At 40.8% G+C, this 16,461-nt stretch overlaps 3 protein-coding genes across 6 annotated transcripts in view; all 3 read left to right on the plus strand.

Moving 5' to 3' along the window:
• The first annotated feature begins 1,120 nt into the window (after nucleotides 1–1,120).
• Nucleotides 1,121–8,526, plus strand: sgta (small glutamine rich tetratricopeptide repeat co-chaperone alpha). 3 transcript variants are annotated; one of them, XM_088078184.1, is made up of 12 exons: nucleotides 1,121–1,277; nucleotides 3,043–3,185; nucleotides 3,783–3,886; nucleotides 3,984–4,086; nucleotides 4,181–4,280; nucleotides 5,012–5,116; nucleotides 5,696–5,831; nucleotides 5,987–6,049; nucleotides 6,994–7,031; nucleotides 7,117–7,299; nucleotides 7,422–7,567; nucleotides 7,981–8,526. In XM_088078184.1, the coding sequence occupies exons 2-11, from the start codon at nucleotides 3,086–3,088 to the stop codon at nucleotides 7,531–7,533; spliced, it is 1,044 nt and encodes a 347-aa protein (XP_087934310.1). In that variant the 5' UTR covers nucleotides 1,121–1,277; nucleotides 3,043–3,085; the 3' UTR covers nucleotides 7,534–7,567; nucleotides 7,981–8,526. The 3 variants fall into 3 exon arrangements, with proteins under 3 accessions (XP_087934310.1, XP_087934311.1, XP_087934312.1); XM_088078185.1 differs by having other exon boundaries at nucleotides 7,422–7,551; XM_088078186.1 differs by having other exon boundaries at nucleotides 1,128–1,277; nucleotides 3,057–3,185.
• Nucleotides 8,527–10,761: 2,235 nt separating this feature from the next.
• On the plus strand, nucleotides 10,762–16,371 carry LOC121941071 (zinc transporter ZIP3-like). 2 transcript variants are annotated; one of them, XM_042483788.2, is made up of 3 exons: nucleotides 10,762–11,017; nucleotides 12,776–13,090; nucleotides 13,437–16,371. In XM_042483788.2, the coding sequence occupies exons 2-3, from the start codon at nucleotides 12,884–12,886 to the stop codon at nucleotides 14,181–14,183; spliced, it is 954 nt and encodes a 317-aa protein (XP_042339722.1). In that variant the 5' UTR covers nucleotides 10,762–11,017; nucleotides 12,776–12,883; the 3' UTR covers nucleotides 14,184–16,371. The 2 variants fall into 2 exon arrangements, with proteins under 2 accessions (XP_042339722.1, XP_042339720.1); XM_042483786.2 differs by having other exon boundaries at nucleotides 10,763–11,017; nucleotides 12,779–13,090.
• slc1a8a (solute carrier family 1 member 8a) overlaps nucleotides 16,343–16,461 on the plus strand; it is a 28,589-nt gene continuing 28,470 nt past the window's right edge. Inside the window, exon 1 of the mRNA XM_088078183.1 lies at nucleotides 16,343–16,426. The gene's annotated coding sequence lies outside the window, so the exon portion shown is untranslated. The remainder of the gene's footprint in view (nucleotides 16,427–16,461) is intronic.

Genomic DNA, 16,461 nt, shown 5'->3' on the forward strand with positions numbered 1-16,461 from the left:
ACTGAAACCACTAAACTTAAGATTGCATTTATTTAAAAATTAGAATATGTACCATTTTGTATTAAACAGTATTTACAGTATAATAAGCAGTGACGTGCTCTTAACTTAACCTTTAGGGACTGTTTGGTGCATTTTACGCGCTTTTCATTCTTCATTTTTTGATCATTTTGGCTGAGTTCATGCAAATGGCATTAATGCTGTGTATTTTTGTTTAATCTTAATTTCCAGTGCAGCTCCTTCAATAATTCTGAAATACACTGTGGAAACTAAATATTTACATTCAGAATCAGAATCTGTTTTTATTGCCAAGTACATTTACATATACGAGAAATTTGACTTGATGTTTTGGTGCAAAACATGTAACATAAAGGAAGAGTAAAAATAGTGAATTTTAATATAATAAGACATAAGATAAAAAATATAGAAGCATAAGGATAAAGAACACGAAATGTATGTACAAAAGGTGCAATGGAGGGATTGTGCAGTTGTGCAGAAGTTGGAGTTGCAGTGCATGTTTGTTATAAATTACAGTTCAGACTGTTCAGGTCCAAAAATGCTCCATTGAAACCCATTCAAACTGACATTTTTGATCCACAGCCATCAGAGCAGAAAAACAGGACTTGTATTATTTCTGGGTGTCATTCTGGGCTTTTGACTCTGAATTTGTCATTTTGACTATTTTCCACCTGATGAGGTCATTTTGACCATATTTGGCATATGGAGGAAATACATGCTATTTCCACTAGGTGACCTGTCACAGTCAATGTAGCTGCTGATCACTGACATATCCCAGACTGTCAGCAGCTACACTCACACACTGACATATCCCAGACTGTCAGCAGCTACACTCACACACTGACATATCCCAGACTGTCAGCAGCTACACTCACACACTGACATATCCCAGACTGTCAGCAGCTACACTCACACACTGAGGAGGAGGAGACTCAACATCATTCAGTTTTACATACTTCATGTATTAAATATATTCAGTAAAGTTTGAAAATAAAAAGTAGGCGGATTTTCTAGTTTCAAGTTTGGGTTGCTTTTATTTTGAAGTAAAGTTTGCTAAACTTCCTGTATTTTGTAGTTTTTTGTAACTTGACCCTCGGACTCGAACTACACCACACCGTCGCCTACGCGTGACGTCAAAACAAACGCGACCAGCTAATGAGCTAGCTGAATGACGTTCATGATTACTCGAAGGAGCGGAGCTAACGACAACTTCTCCGCTAGCGTTACCGGACCAATCTACACCTGAAGCGCAGAGACAGTCGGTAGGAACAACTCGTTACCGTGTCTCCGCGGTGGATCGCACACACCGTGATTTCATGATATTTACCGGCTGCGCTGTTGTTCTCACCGGAATGTGATCAGCTAACTCGGTAGCCGTTAGCAGGGAGCCGTTAGAGAACACGTCACGCCGAGCCTCTTTCTAAACTCCGCTAAAACAGCACGGCCTCCCCTCTGAGGGAAATTGTGCACGCGTTAGAGTAAAACCAAAAATGTGTCACGCGCTGTTAATAACCACTCCTTAATTCGGCACACGTTACGGTCACAAAGAAACACAGTTACAGTAATTTTGCAGCTTTTTCTCGGGATACAGAGTGCTGTAATGCGTAGCAGTTAGCGTCAGATAGCGACTAGCGTAAACGACAAATCGGACTTTAAAGTGACATTCTGATGAGATGATTTGCTGCCACACTAGTCAAATATTTGCCGAATTTCTCGAAAAACACACAGGATTCCAGCCATGCCAGTTAATTTAAATTCTACACATATTTTCCACTGCTGAATCACAAGGCAGCGTTAAATTGCGTGAATTTTGAATGAGGATTCGCAAAAACAAACGCCAACCGGATAATTGTCAGCTTACTACACCGTGTTTTTTTGTCGGTATGCTGGCAGGCTAAGCTAAAAGTAAACAAGTAATTTGTGTTTATGAAATCTGAGTTGAGGGAGCTCGCAGCGGTGCTTTAAAGCGTCCCACAGCTGGCTCATCGTGGCTCTGTTTTATCGCGATTAATGCACCGGGAGGGCTCGTGTTAGCTGGCAGGTGTTAGCATTACTGAGACAGTCGTGCGGAGTTATACTTAGCCACAGTTGCTAGAAGGTTCTGCAAGCTAATGCTAAAGGGGGGCTGGCTAACCTGAGAGTCACTCTGTGGTGGTGGAGCAAGTATTCACATCATTTGTAAAAGTGAAAGTATTCATGTCACGCTGTGAAAGTACTCTACTGATAGTAATAGTTCTGCATTTAAAACGATACTTAAAGGTCCTGTATTGCAAAAAGTCAGGTAGACATGTTTTCTATTATTATAAAGCAGGTTTAGGTGCCACATAAATACTGTGATGGTGTCAAAGGCTTGATTCACAGAGAAACACTCTCTGTCTGTCCTCAGAGACTGTGACCTCAGACCAGCCGGCAGGACCTCTGCTGTGAAGTCACTGAATCACTGACCTCATGTTTGATTTAGCGCACGCAATGAAAAATATTATAAAACAGAAATCTACAATGTGGAGCGTGACTGATGCTGTAAAGCTGTGAAGGCAGCGATTAGGTTTAATGAGTTTCTGTGTCCGGCCTTTTTAAACTGTAAAAGTTCAAAATTTGGGTCTGTACTGGCGTATTTTATGTTGCAGAACAAAATGTCTAAATATTGTCACGGCCTTACCATTTGCACTAAGTGATGGAGGTAAATCAGAAACTCTGGAGAGACTGTGACTGTCGGTGGAGTCTGGAGGCTCTGAGATAATGGCTTCAGCTCCCCGCCGAAAAAGGGTGGTCGAACGGCAGATAAAGCAGTGAAAATATCCCAAATATAACGTACACTTGAACTGACAGTAATCTTCTAAGGTTGGTCTTTTTTAGGGGACTGTAACCAACTATGAACCTGAAAATGAGCATAATAAGAGACCTCTAGATAAAAATATGTAATACATGTAATTAAGTCTCTGAGTAACAGAAGCAGCGATGTGTTTTTCACTTTGACTTAATAAGTTGACCAGCTGACGTTCTTCCTCTGCCTGTTTTTATCTTCAGTCTCTCTCCCTCAGTGACCACAGAGGAGCGAGCCTCCGTCACCATGACAGACAACAAGCGTCTCGCCTTCTCCATCCTCCAGTTCCTCCACGATCAGCTGCAGTCGGGAAATCTGACCTCAGGCGCCCAGGAGAGTCTGGAAGGTGAGTCCTCAGCGGACAGATACGCCACCAAGAACCGTGACAACAGACGTGATAACAATTAATCGGCAATCAATTAATTGGTCCTTAAGAATTTAATCAAACGTGAAACTCGATTAATCCTGAGTGCTGTCAAAGTATCTGCAGTATGTTTCTGTGAGCTTCGATTGAGGAAAACTAGCTTTTGGTGATGATGTAAATCAGAAACCGCGCCACTTTGTTGTGTTATTTGTTATTTGATGATAGACTCGGGTGGTTTTCCTGTTATCAGATTAAAAACGTGTTCACTCAGAGCTGTTTGATTGTATGAACGTGATGCGGCGGTTTTCTACCTCAAAGTTATTGTAAATATCAGCTGTGATTGTGATTGGCCCGATATCAGAGACTATCAATAATATTGGTTTATATCATAGACTGGATCAATAATATCAGCTTATAGCAGCGAGCTGAAAGGTTGCAGATCTCCAGCTGCTGTGGAGGAGTCGGACAGACTTCATCAATAATTGGATTGTCCCCCGCTCACGAGGACAGAAGTCCAGTTAAAGGATCCGGCTGGAACCAGACTGAGTGTGTTTCTGAACTGAGTTTGTTGTTCTGCAGTCGCCGTTCAGTGTTTGGAGACGGCGTTTGAAATCTCGACTGACGACCAGAGCCTCGCCGTCCCCATGACGTTACCGGAGATCTTCGCCTCAGCCACAGCCAAGGTGACCATCCCGAGACTCCGGCATGTGAAATAAAACCGTGTGTTTACGAGGATAAGTCGGTCAAAGTGATTTCTGATTTACGCTGTTTGTGTTTTAGCTTCCTGCCGAGTCGCAGGTCAACAACAACTCCCCTCCCCCACAACCTCCGAACTCCCTCAGCGAGGAACAGAGAGCCGAGGCCGAGACCCTCAAAACTGAAGGTGAGGAGGAGACTCAGACGTCTGGCAGGAGGTCATGCCGCCGTCTTTGGCGTCTCTCTGTCAGTGACCGGGTGATGTGTGTTTGGATCCGCAGGTAATGACCAAATGAAGGTGGAGAACTTCGCAGCTGCTGTTGAGTTTTACTCAAAGGCCATCGCCATCAACCCGCAGAACGCCGTCTATTACTGCAACAGGTCAGTGAGGCATCGGGACTCCTCCAATCAGCAGAATGCCACGTACTTATTTTATTTTATTTCATTTCATTTCACAACAAAAGCACACCACAGTATATTCATCAAAACATGAGAAATGTTGCCAATACTAAAGCGCACATTAAAATCAAAAACACAATAGCAGCTGCATACATGAAGACACGAGTCAAATGTGAGCCGTGCACGTGATTCTCAGCTCTACGTGCACCAGGTGAACGTAACTCACGCATTGTCTGAAGAACTCATCCTTAAAAAGTCTTAAAAGTTATTGAATTCATTAAAAACAAGGCCTTAATTGGTATTAAATTGACTTAAAATTCATTTCAAAATTCTTAAAAATGCTCAGACATGGCAGGTAAAATTTAATTTAATTTAATTTTTTTATGAGGCAGTATTAAATCTTGTTAAGTAGTTTAATACATTTCTTCTGGTTGTGATGGAATCCAAGCAGTGAAATCTCAAATGCAGAGTGAGAAACACAAAATCGCCCAAAAACCGTCCAGAAATGTCAGATATTATACGCTTCTGTTGGTTAACTCAATAGATTTGTTTATGAATATGAATATGTTCATTGTCTACCATGAGTTTCACACCGTCAAATGATCCTGACCTGACCTTAAAGCTGGTGTGTGTGTGTGTGTGTGTGTGTGTGTGTGTGTGTGTGTGTGTGTGTGTGTGTGTGTGTGCGCGCGCGCGCGCGCGCACACGCGCAGGGCTGCTGCGTACAGTAAACTGGGGAACTATGCCGGAGCGGTGCAGGACTGTGAACAGGCCATCAACATCGACCCGAACTACAGCAAAGCCTACGGCAGGATGGGGTAAGAGACACGGAGAGCGAGCTCTGCAGCAGCGCAGCTCTGCAGCAGCGCAGCTCTGCAGCAGCGCAGCTCTGCAGCAGCGCAGCTCTGCAGCAGCGCAGCTCTGCAGCAGCGCAGCTCTGCAGCAGCGCAGCTATACAGCTCAAACTTTCTGAATAAACTCTGTTTACTGTGCGTTTTCTCCTCCTTTCTTGGGTCCTTCGGGCTTCTGTAGATTTTCTTCTGTTGCAGTTAACGAGGTAAAAGGTCGGGGCACTGTGGTTTAATAATGTGGACGTCTACAGTAAAAATGACAATTAGATTAGTTTGTCAGAAGACGTTACATAAAGTGTCGTGTTTAACAGAGTCAGAGGAGTAAAATGTTCATTCGGTCATATTTTAGAGAGCAGAGTCTCTGATCGCTGTCGACTCGGTGTTTGACTTCTGCCTCCGTGGTTTTAGTCATAATACGTTCACTGTCCTCTCCTACGTGTCGTTGTGATGCGTTCACTGTCCTCTACTGCGCATTGTTGTGATGCGTTCACTGTCCTCTACTGCGCATTGTTGTGATGCGTTCACTGTCCTCTCTCTGTGTTGCAGTTTGGCTCTGGCCAGCCTCAACAAACACACAGAAGCGGCGAGTTACTATAAGAAAGCTCTGGAGCTCGACCCCGACAACGACACGTACAAAACCAACCTGAAGATCGCTGAGGAGAAGATGGAGACGTCGAGTCCGGTAAGAACAGGAGAAGAAGAAAGACGGCTGTTGTTGTTGTTGTTGTTGTTGTTGTTGTTGTTGTTGTTGTTGTTGTTGTTGTTGTTGTTGTTGTTGTGAGCGTTGCCGCGGAGATGAGTCTGTCCTCATGTCCTCTGTTTGTGTGTCTCCGTCAGACGGCGGGGATGGGCGGAGTGGATCTGGCCGGTCTACTCAGTAACCCCGGCTTCATGAACATGGTGAGACACACTCTGCTTCTTTTCATCTGCCGGAGCTGCAACCATCAGTCACGTCATCCGCTCATCCATTCATCAGTTAATCAATCAATCAATCAATTCATCCATTCATCAGTTAATCAATCAATCAATCAATCAATTCATCCATTCATCAGTTAATCAATCAATCAATTCATCCATTCATCAGTTAATCAATCAATCAATTCATCCATTCATCAGTTAATCAATCAATCAATTCATCTATTCATCAATCGATATAAGTGTCACTTATTGAAGTTTTTCAGACTGCGTGAGTTTCGTTCAGCTGGTGCACGTAGATCTGAGAATCACGTGCACGGCTCAGTGTTTTATTTTACGTTCAAACAAACGTTTTTCCGGTTATGTTTCTCTGTTTGTGTGACACAGAAAAATCCTCCAGTTTCAGCCTCAGTCGGCCGTCGGCCTCTACCTGTGTGTGTAAATGGAGGCAGACAAAATAGTAGAAACACCTCATTTTAACCCTTTGAAACAGAAAATTGTTTTTATTTCTTCTGAAAACATGGTGCAAAAGGCAACAAGCAACTTGGCAAGAAATGGCCTGCAAATTTAAAAAAAAGTAATATTTTGAAGGTTATTTTTTTAAAGTTAGTGAAAAATCTAAATCTATGCATTTGGTTATTTAATATGATCATATGTAATATATATTATTATTATTTTTGCACAATTATTATAATGTTTTAAGCATGATTTGTTTTGTATTTTCCAGATTTTTTGTTTGTTCGACTTTTTTTTAATTTACTATTTTATTTGTATTTTTTTTTTTGCTAATTTCCAAGTATTTTTTGTACTTTTTACTTATTTTCTTACTAATTTTAGTATTTCTTGTTGTACATCCTCTGCTCAGTGAAGCTGAATAAAGTGTTATTGAACGTGTGTGTGTGTGTGTGTGTGTGTGTTTGTGTGTGCAGGCGTCCTCTCTGATGAACAATCCTCAGGTCCAGCAGCTGTAAGTTGGTCTCTCTTCCTCTCTTGTCTCTTTCTTCCTCTGTGGTGTTGTGAGGGTAACTTCTTGTGTCCTCCCTCCCTCTCAGGATGTCGGGGATGATGTCGGGAGCATACGGCGGGATGCCAGGAGGAGGAGGAGGAGGACTGGGAGGAGGACTGGGGGGTGGACTGGGGGGTGGACTGGGAGGAGGACTGGGAGGAGGACTGGGAGCAGCAGCGGCACCCCCCGGAGCCGCTGCTGCTGGAGATTTATCAGGACTGATTCAGGCGTACGTACGGCAGCGCGGCGTGCACACATCAACTGTCTGAGATGATGATTTCCTCCAAGAGGTTAAAAGAAGTGTGTGTGTGTGTGTGTGTGTGTGTGTGTGTGTGTGTGTGTGTGTTGCAGAGGGCAGCAGTTTGCTCAGCAGATGCAGCAGCAGAACCCCGAACTCATTGAACAGCTGAGGAGTCAAATCCGCAACCGAACGCCCAGCGCTGGAAACGAGGAGCAGCCATGACACCAAGACACAGTAAACGTACGGAGCCCGAGAGGTGACATGGATATTTTTTTGTTTTTTTTAAACGCGTCCCACTAAAACGTGCACAGGATTTATTCAGATTTTGCATGTGTGTTTTATTGAAAAGTGTGTGTGAATGTCTAATACAACAATTCAACACGTAAAATGCACATTTTCAAGCTGCCAAAAAGTTTCTGCCTCACAGTGACTTTTTTCTTTCATAGTGACCGTATCGACAGATTATAGCCCCGCTATAATAAAACACACAGGAAATACGAATAAATCGCGCATGCGTTTTATTAAGATGCACAGGCGATTTTCTGATTTGCGTGCATGTTTTACTAAGACGCTGCGCGATTAAAAAAAACCAACACATCCACGTCACCCCTCCTGCTGTTTGTTTTATTTCAGCAGTGAATCACGTCTGACTTCCTGTCTGTGTTTCAGGTTGGACATGTTTGCGTGTGAAGAAGAGTTGATTCTTTGGATCGTTTATATCTCGAAGGACTAAAAGGAAGTTGTTTTTTTTTGTTTTTTGTTTTTGTTTCCCATCACTGAGTAATTCCTGCACGAGAGAACGAGGAGCTTCATTCAGTCACCAAAAACTACAAACGCCCACTTCCTGCGGCTCTGTGTGGTTTTCAGGAAGAACATTTTGACTTTAACACTTTGATATCAAACAGATGAATTCTAATAAATCAATAAATCAATAATAATAATGCTGAAAATAGGAACCTGGATGTTAAACAGAACTTTCTTCTTAAAACTACACAGTGTAACTTTAAATGTGTTTGTCCAGGACCTTGTTTATGGTGTGTGTGTGTGTGTGTGTGTGTGTGTGTGTGTGTGTGTGTGTGTGTGTGTGTGTGTGTGTGCGTGCGTGCGTGCGTGTGTGTTTGTGCGTGTGTGCGTGCATGTGTTAATTAAGGAGGCAGAGAGCCGTTCAAACACAGTCTGACAATTAAAAAGAGCATCTCAACATTTTACACCCTCCTCCGGTCTGACGTTTGCTGATTCCGTTTTCACCTGATAGGTTTTATAATTTGTTTAATATTTATTTTTATTTATATTTATGTATTTGGTGTCAGGTTTTCTGCAGTCATGGAAAACCTGGAAAAGTCATGCAATTTTACATTCTTTTTTCAGGACTGAAAAAGTCACAGAAACTTTGAAAAAGTCATACAGTCTGGTTGTTTGTAATCAAATTGTTATAGTAATCAAAATTTAACTTTTAGCTGTCGATGTAACGTAGCTTTAATATGCGTCCTTTGTAGCGTTTCGTTTACCGTCATGTAGGGCTGGGCGATAAAACGATAACGATATCAACTTTCCCTCGATTGAAATATGAGACGTAATCGATAGAATGTCGATAGAACTCATTCCAGTGTTTTGACAGACAACACGAACAGCCAATGATAATAAGAACAGCACCGCGGAGAACCAAACGCAGTGAACGACTTCAATCAGACTTTGGATGAATTATTTAGAAACAGCAGGACGCATCGCTCCGTGTCTCATCCGGCCGCTCGCGCTGAGCTCTCATTATTATTACCAGGGGCAGATGTAATGTTTTGGGGGCCCGGGGCCACAAGCACATGAGCTTATTTTCAGCCTTTCTCTAACTGTGAATGTCGGCAGGCTGTTGGCAGCTATAGGAGAAGTAGGCCGACTCAAAAGTTTTTAATTCCTGAGTAAAATGATTAACAGCACAGAAGTTTGACAGAAGCTGAAGTCAGAGTCCTGCAGTCAGGAGAGGTCGGCCTATTATCAGCACAATGTGCTTCAATTTACCTGAAGTTTGTTTCAGATGGAGCTTTTCATTTTTGTATAATGCTGGAAAGTTTAATAAATAATAATAATCAGTTGAATACCCCTGCTGTAAACCATCTTCAAGGTGATGCCACGATCGTCATGTAATCCAAGCTCAAGAATTTAGTTAAAAAATCAAACACGTCAGTCACGTTCGGCCAAATCTCGGGCTGACGGTTTCTAACCGGTTTAACTTGTGAGTCCTTAAATATGAATCAGCATCAGTTTGTTTCCCCTCGTCATGTTTCATGTCTGTATGTTGAGTGAAGTTCATCTGAAGAGTCATTTCCTCCTCTCTGATTTTTAAATTAGAATTTTAGAGGCTTAAAAATGGCCTAAAATTTGCCCACAAACAGCACACATTGAAGAAAAGTTTTAAAAAAAAAAAACAAGCAAAGATTTATTAAATTAATTTAATGTGGTGATTAATAGAATAACCAAAAAAAAAAAATCATCATTACAATTTTTATTTTTTCAGCTTTTGTTCTAATCTTTACAAAGTCATGAGTCCGGAAAGGTGAAATACTTATTTATTATTATTACTATTATTATTATTGTGGGAACAAGTTAATTGTCTTGTTCCCACAAGATAATTACAGAAAACATCTCCTGTCGGTACTAAAGGTTTCATAAATGTGTTGTGATTAATTCAGTTTAAGGGAATTTTCTCTTCATATTTTCGCAAACTTGGATCTTTTGAAGTATAAAAATTTAAAACTACACTATTTCACGCAGAAAGCACAAGCTGGAGAAAACTTTTTAATAAACATTTTAATTTTTAAAATTTAGTTCTCTTAGTTTAGACTCATTACATGAATCTGTAATCAGATCAACAACAACAAAAAAAAAAGTACAAAAATGCAAAAACTTCCTTCTTTTGGACTTTGGCTCTAATCTTTAAGGGGCAATCAAGTCGGGAAGGTGAACTTTTTTTTTTTCTTTTTCTTCGGTTTGATGTTGTGTTTTGATGAGCTCACCTGTAAAAACTGATTTCCTCCTCTCTAATCCTTAATTTTGAATTTTGAAGGCGTAAAAATGTACAACTATAGTATGTCATGCCAAAAGAACAAATTAGAATAAGAGGAAAAAATTTGATTAAATTTTACAGATACATAGTACTTATAAAATAATAATTCACTAATCTTATTGATGACAAAATATGTATTTTAATAGTAAGTCCAGATTAATTTCTGCTTACTGTTTTCAAAGTAATTAATTCAGCAGTGTTTGCAGAAGTAAGTTGCAGGGCTGTATCCTATGACTGTTTTTTCCTGTTATATTTATTTATTTGGAATATTTTTTACTTTTGCTTAATTTATTACTTCTGACTTTTTTAATTCATTTTTTCTGGTAGTTTTATTTATGTATATATTTATTTATGCAGGTATTTATTTATTTTGTAGTTTGTGTTTATTTTTAGACATTTTTTACTTTTATTATTTATATATGCATGTATATTTTTTTATTTGTTTTCTTTTTATTTTGTTTTATTTCATTTTATTTTGTTTTATTTTATTTTATTGTCATATAATATTTTTTTTCTGACTGTGTTCTGTCCCTCGCTTACGTCATTAGTATTTCGACCACTCAGCGCTCAGGAGGGTCGTGACGTAAAGGCGGAAGTCCGTCCATCGCCTCGGTACACCTGCCGCGGAGGAGACGGAGGGCCGGACAGGTAAACACGGAGACGCTGCCTCATGTTTTGGTGGTTTAATGTGTCGTTGTTGAGCTGAGGTTTCTGTTCTACTGTCAAACACTTAAATACAAACAGTTGCCGCCTTTTATAGCCGCAGTTTGAAGCGTTAGCTCCTCATTAGCCACCGATGCTAACGGCAGCTAACTCCTGTTAGCCGCTCCGTGAAGCTAACTGCTGTTAGCATCAGCGCGAGCGGAAATACTCGAGTTTTACTCCAAAATAACCGAGTAAGATGTGTTGGAATTACTGAATACGTGTCTTTGTAGTGTTTAATAATGTCATCACGAAGACTGAAGAAAGAGAGACATTTAAACAGCTTTATTACGGTGTGTGAGCGCGGCAGGGTTTTATTTTGAAGTTCCTCACAGGAAGCCGTAAAATCACCTGAAGTGAAATACAAACAAACGGTTAAAAATAAACTGTCAAAAACGGACAAACAAGCAACTGAATAACGAGTTTATCTCAGCGGAGAGGATGTTTAACGTTCATTTCATGTAGCTGTGTAATTTAAAGTTAATAAAGATGGAGGGAAACCGTGTTTGTGAGCGCGGCGGTGACGTCACACCGGGAAGTTTGAAGCCGCTGTGACCCCGGATGTATCATAACACTGAAAAGCTGCAGGATTGTTAAAAACGTTTAGTGTCAGGACTCTAAAACTCTACAGAGTCAAATGAGGGACTGTTCGTCATTTATTAAGAGGTGTTGGGGCAGGTGCATAGCATTTTTTAAGCTCTGTTTTTATTTTTAGGCGCGTGCATCTTTAAATGACTATATTTTGATTTTATTCGCCACCAATTTTAATTAAAACGTAACTTCCAAACCCCTGAGCCCACAGGCTCGGAATGCATGTTTTGTTTTTTGTTTTTTTTGTTTTTTTGTTTTTTAATTTAAATTTTTTGTGTTTGTTTTGTTTTTGTCCTAATAATTTTGTGGAGATTTTTTAAAATTCTATTTTTGCGATTTTCATTATTTATTTATTTTTTTATTAATTTTTGTTCTTTAAAACTTTTTGGATGATATTTAGAAAAATATTTACTGTGAAAAATTGGGTGACTTTGGTGAAAAACACAAAGCAGACATGCTTTCTTCAAAAATAAAACAAAAGTGTAATTTTGAAGGAAGACGGTTTTCGTGTGTTGATAATTGATTAATAGTCTAAATAAGGGCTGCAGCTGACTTAATGCTGATTACTGGTTATTCTGTTGATAATGTTTTGTGATTAATAGGGGTTGATGAGGCAGTCATGTCATATCATTTTGGAGCTTTACTCCAGGAAGGGACGCATGTTTAATATTTTGGCTCAGGGGAGGGACAGATGATCTCAGATGATCTTTAGAAAACATTATGATTTTGTATTTACATTAAAACATTTTGGCAATGTTATTTTTGGTATTTTCTTCCCATGATTTTTTACAAGAAAAACATTTTGCTCAGATTTCAAAGGGTTAAATACAGGCTGTGTAGTGAAAAATGTGATATTTCCTCCTGACGTGGATGAAAAGTAGAAAGTACAAGTACCTCAAAATGTACTGAAGTACAGCTCTGTGGTGAAAGTACTGGGTTTGGCCACGTTGAACCTTTAGACCGTTTTTAATGGAGAGTTTTATGTGTCTCCTCGAGTTTCGCTCTGCGGGAAACTGATCCTCAGCTGAAGAATCTGGGCAAACTGGTTTATTCTGCGTATTATACTTCCCCGTGCATCACGTCTCACACTCACAGTGTGTCTGTCTGTCCCAGTAGACCCAGTAGAGATGTCCCAGCAGCACCAGTAGAGTCCGGCAGCAACAGAGCGGAGTTGTGTGTGTGTGTGTGTGTGAGATGAGGCTGTAGTGTCTGAGCTGCAGGATGGAGATCCTGGTGGCCAAGCTGCTCGGCCTGCTGGGACTTTTTGGCCTCATGCTGGCGGGCGTACTGGTCCCAGTGCGCCTCCTGCTGGTCGACTACGACAAGGCGCACAGATACCGAAGGGCGCTGTCGCTGTGCAACTCCTTCGGTGGAGGTGTGTTCCTCGCAACATGCTTCAATGCTCTGCTGCCTGCCGTCAGAGACAAGGTACCGTATCAACGTCGCTGCCGAAAATCTAATTTATCTCGTGTATAAAGTTCGGCTGTTCTGTTTTTCTCTCGAGTCTCCTGAAATATTTTACAGAGCTTTTATAAGTACATTTTATCTCCTAAAATGTTTTTAAATTTTGAAACGTTTGAACAGTAGGCGAAATTAAACTGCCTGTGATGGTGTGTGTTCTGTGTTATAAACGTCTGTCCAGAAAAATGAAGAATAATAATTAAAAAAATAAAAATCAGACTAGTTACAGGTAAGAAAACACTCAGAAAAGTTTGTGTCGCCCGGCCGCGGTGTCAGGTGGGCTGCTGATCCTCGGTGTGTCGTCTCTCCTCAGGTGGGCGACGTGTTCACGCAGCTGAAGATCAGCAGCGACTACCCGCTGGCGGAGACGATGATGATGCTGGGCTTCTTCCTCACCGTGTTCGTGGAGCAGGCCGTGCTCACCTTCAGGAAGGAGAAGCCGTCCTTCATCGACCTGGAGACCTTCAACGCCGGCGGCTCCGAGGCCGGCAGCGACTCCGAGTACGACACGCCCTTCATCTCCTCGGCTCGGGGCTCACCGGGCGGCGGCAGTCACCGCTCGCACGGACACCACCACGGACACTTCAGCCCCGCAGAGCTGGCAGGGGCGGGGCCTCTGCGGCTGGCCAGCCTGGTGCTGGCTCTGTCGGCGCACTCCGTGTTCGAGGGCCTGGCGCTCGGCCTGCAGGAGGACGGCGCCAAGCTGGGCGGCCTCTTCCTGGGCGTGGCCGTGCACGAGACGCTGGCCGCCGTGGCTCTTGGTGTGAGCGTGGCCAAGGCGTCACTCGGCATGAAGGACGCCGCCAAGCTGGGTGTCACGGTGAGCCTGATGATCCCGCTGGGGATGGTGGTGGGGATGGGCATCGAGTCGGCGCAGACACTGGCGGGCAGCGTGGTGTCGGTGGTGCTGCAGGGGCTCGCCGCCGGCACCTTCCTGTTTGTCACCTTCTTCGAGATTCTGTCCCGAGAGCTGGACGACAAACAGGACCGGCTGCTCAAAGTGCTCTTCCTCATTCTGGGCTACGCCGCACTCGCCGCACTCGTCTTCATCAAGTGGTGACACACAGGAAGTGCTCGGACACACACAGGAAGTGCTCGGACACACACACAGGAAGTGCTCGGACACACACACAGGAAGTGCTCGGACACACACACAGGAAGCGCTCGGACACAAACAGCAGTACCAAAGGAAACAATAACTCCAGAAGGCGGCGGTGTCCAGCTGTGAGAGGCGTAAACATCTGGAGCAGCTGTTCAAACAGGAAGTGAAAGTTAAAGGCAGAATGAGAGGATGTTATGAACGCAGCGTTAAAAGTTTAACCCCGCGTTCTCAACTCAGAGACAGCAGAGGCGTTTGGCGAGAGATACGACCTCTGTGGGAGTCTGAAGGTTGGTTTGTTTTGTCTTTTTAGGAAAATCTCTCATTCTGCCTTTAACCCTTTGAAGCTGGAGCAAATTGTCTTGATTTCTTAAAAAAAAAAAAAAAAAAAAACGACATGAAGGCAAAGAGTTTTGAGGAAAATGACCCAAATATTAGCAAGATATTAGTAAACATTCACAAAAAGATGAATTTAATGTCATTGAGGTTTTTTCCAGACAGGCTCACAGAAGAACAGAGGATATTAGCATCCGGCTCAAGACGCTAAAAACATTCAAAACAAATGTTTTCATCTGTGTGTAAACATATAAAAGGAGGTTAATACAAAAACAAATAAATGAATTAACAGAAATAATCATTTAAGAATCGACTGTGCAAAAATATAAACTGTGAATACATATAAAACGTGAAAATTAGAGAAAAAAGTAAAAACAGGAAATGACCCAAAAAAAGTGATAAGATAAAAATAATAAATAGACATAACAATAATATATTATATCTATGTTTTTCTGTCACATAATTTTAAATAATGATTAATTGTAATATTTATAAAACTATTTTTTGGGAAATTTCTCCAAGTGTTTGAATAATTTTCTAATAAGTCTGTCTCTCTTTTTTTTTTTTAAAGTAATTTTCAGGTAATTTTCTTTTTAATAACTTCTTGCAGTTTACAGGACATTTTATGTCAAGTTGCTAATTGCCTTTTTTAAAAGAAATCAAACTCAATTTCTGAGGTTTAAAAACACTTGTCAAAGGAGGCAAGAAAACTGATGTTGATCCAGGTGTTAAAGGGTTAAAGGGGGTTTGACTCCTCACCTGGCTGCGTGATGTGCAGGTGTGCTTCAGGGCGCCGTGACATCACTGATGGGCGTGGTTTCAAGTGTACAGGTGGTGAAAATCAGAACACGCGGCGGTTTAAAGCTCCCTGTAGTTTACCCTGAAGACCCTTTTTCCTTTTAAATAAAAAACGGTTAAAATACATTTTATAAAACATTATTTTTGAGTTAAAATAATAAATAAGTTTTCAGTTGAACTTTGACATATTTCTTTACAAACCTGAAAATATAAGTTTAGAAAATGATCTTAACTGAGCTCCACGTTGTAGGAATTTATATTTATTAAACGTGACGTTTGAAGTTGTTTAAAATGCAGAAAGAAGCGAAGCTAAGTTAAATATAGAGAAATAATCATTTACACTGATCCTCAAACTGAGCTTTAATGTTGCTGCTTTTATATCCTGTTGGTAGATTAATCTGTAATTATTCATAATCGTTTATTACTGATTATATTTTCTATAAATAATCTTAATTTGTAAAGTAATGAAAGGAAATAAATAAATGTAGTGCAGCTAAAAGTAGAATATTTCCCTCTGAGGAGTCACACAGAAAATTAAAGTTCCTAAATCAAAATTGTACTTGAGTGCAGTACTTGTGTAAGTGTACTTAGTTACTTTTTAATTTTTGATTAAAAAATATTTATATATTTATAACATTAAAACAATACAATGTTATTAACACACCACAAACCACCAACAAGCAACAAAACAAAACCAAAAAACAAAACTCAGTGACTGAACTTCGTTACTTTCCGTCAGACGGAGATGAGTTAAATATATCCGAAATCTTTCAGGCTCGTGTGAAAGTTAGTGTTTCTTCTTATTAATAATAATGATGATAATGCTGATTCACCTGCTGTGTCTCTGTTTGAAATTACCACACTGGAGCCTTTTCAAAGAAACTGGACAAACATAATCTTTCTGTGTAATCTTTATTTTTCTGATCTTTTCATTGTTGTGTGTTTATATTTTGTTCAGTTTTGTATTTATGCAGATTTGTGTCGTGTTGGTTAAATTAAACAGATTATTATCAGAGTGAATGATTGATTTGCTGTAAACAGCAGCAGAGACAGATCAGCGTCCTCATGAAGTAAGTCTGATATTTTTATTCTCCAAAAGCTTCAG

The sequence above is a fragment of the Plectropomus leopardus genome, chromosome 5 (genome assembly GCF_026936395.1).
Source record: "Plectropomus leopardus strain MGB_pleo_1.0 chromosome 5, ASM2693639v1, whole genome shotgun sequence".
Taxonomy (NCBI): domain Eukaryota; kingdom Metazoa; phylum Chordata; class Actinopteri; order Perciformes; family Serranidae; genus Plectropomus; species Plectropomus leopardus.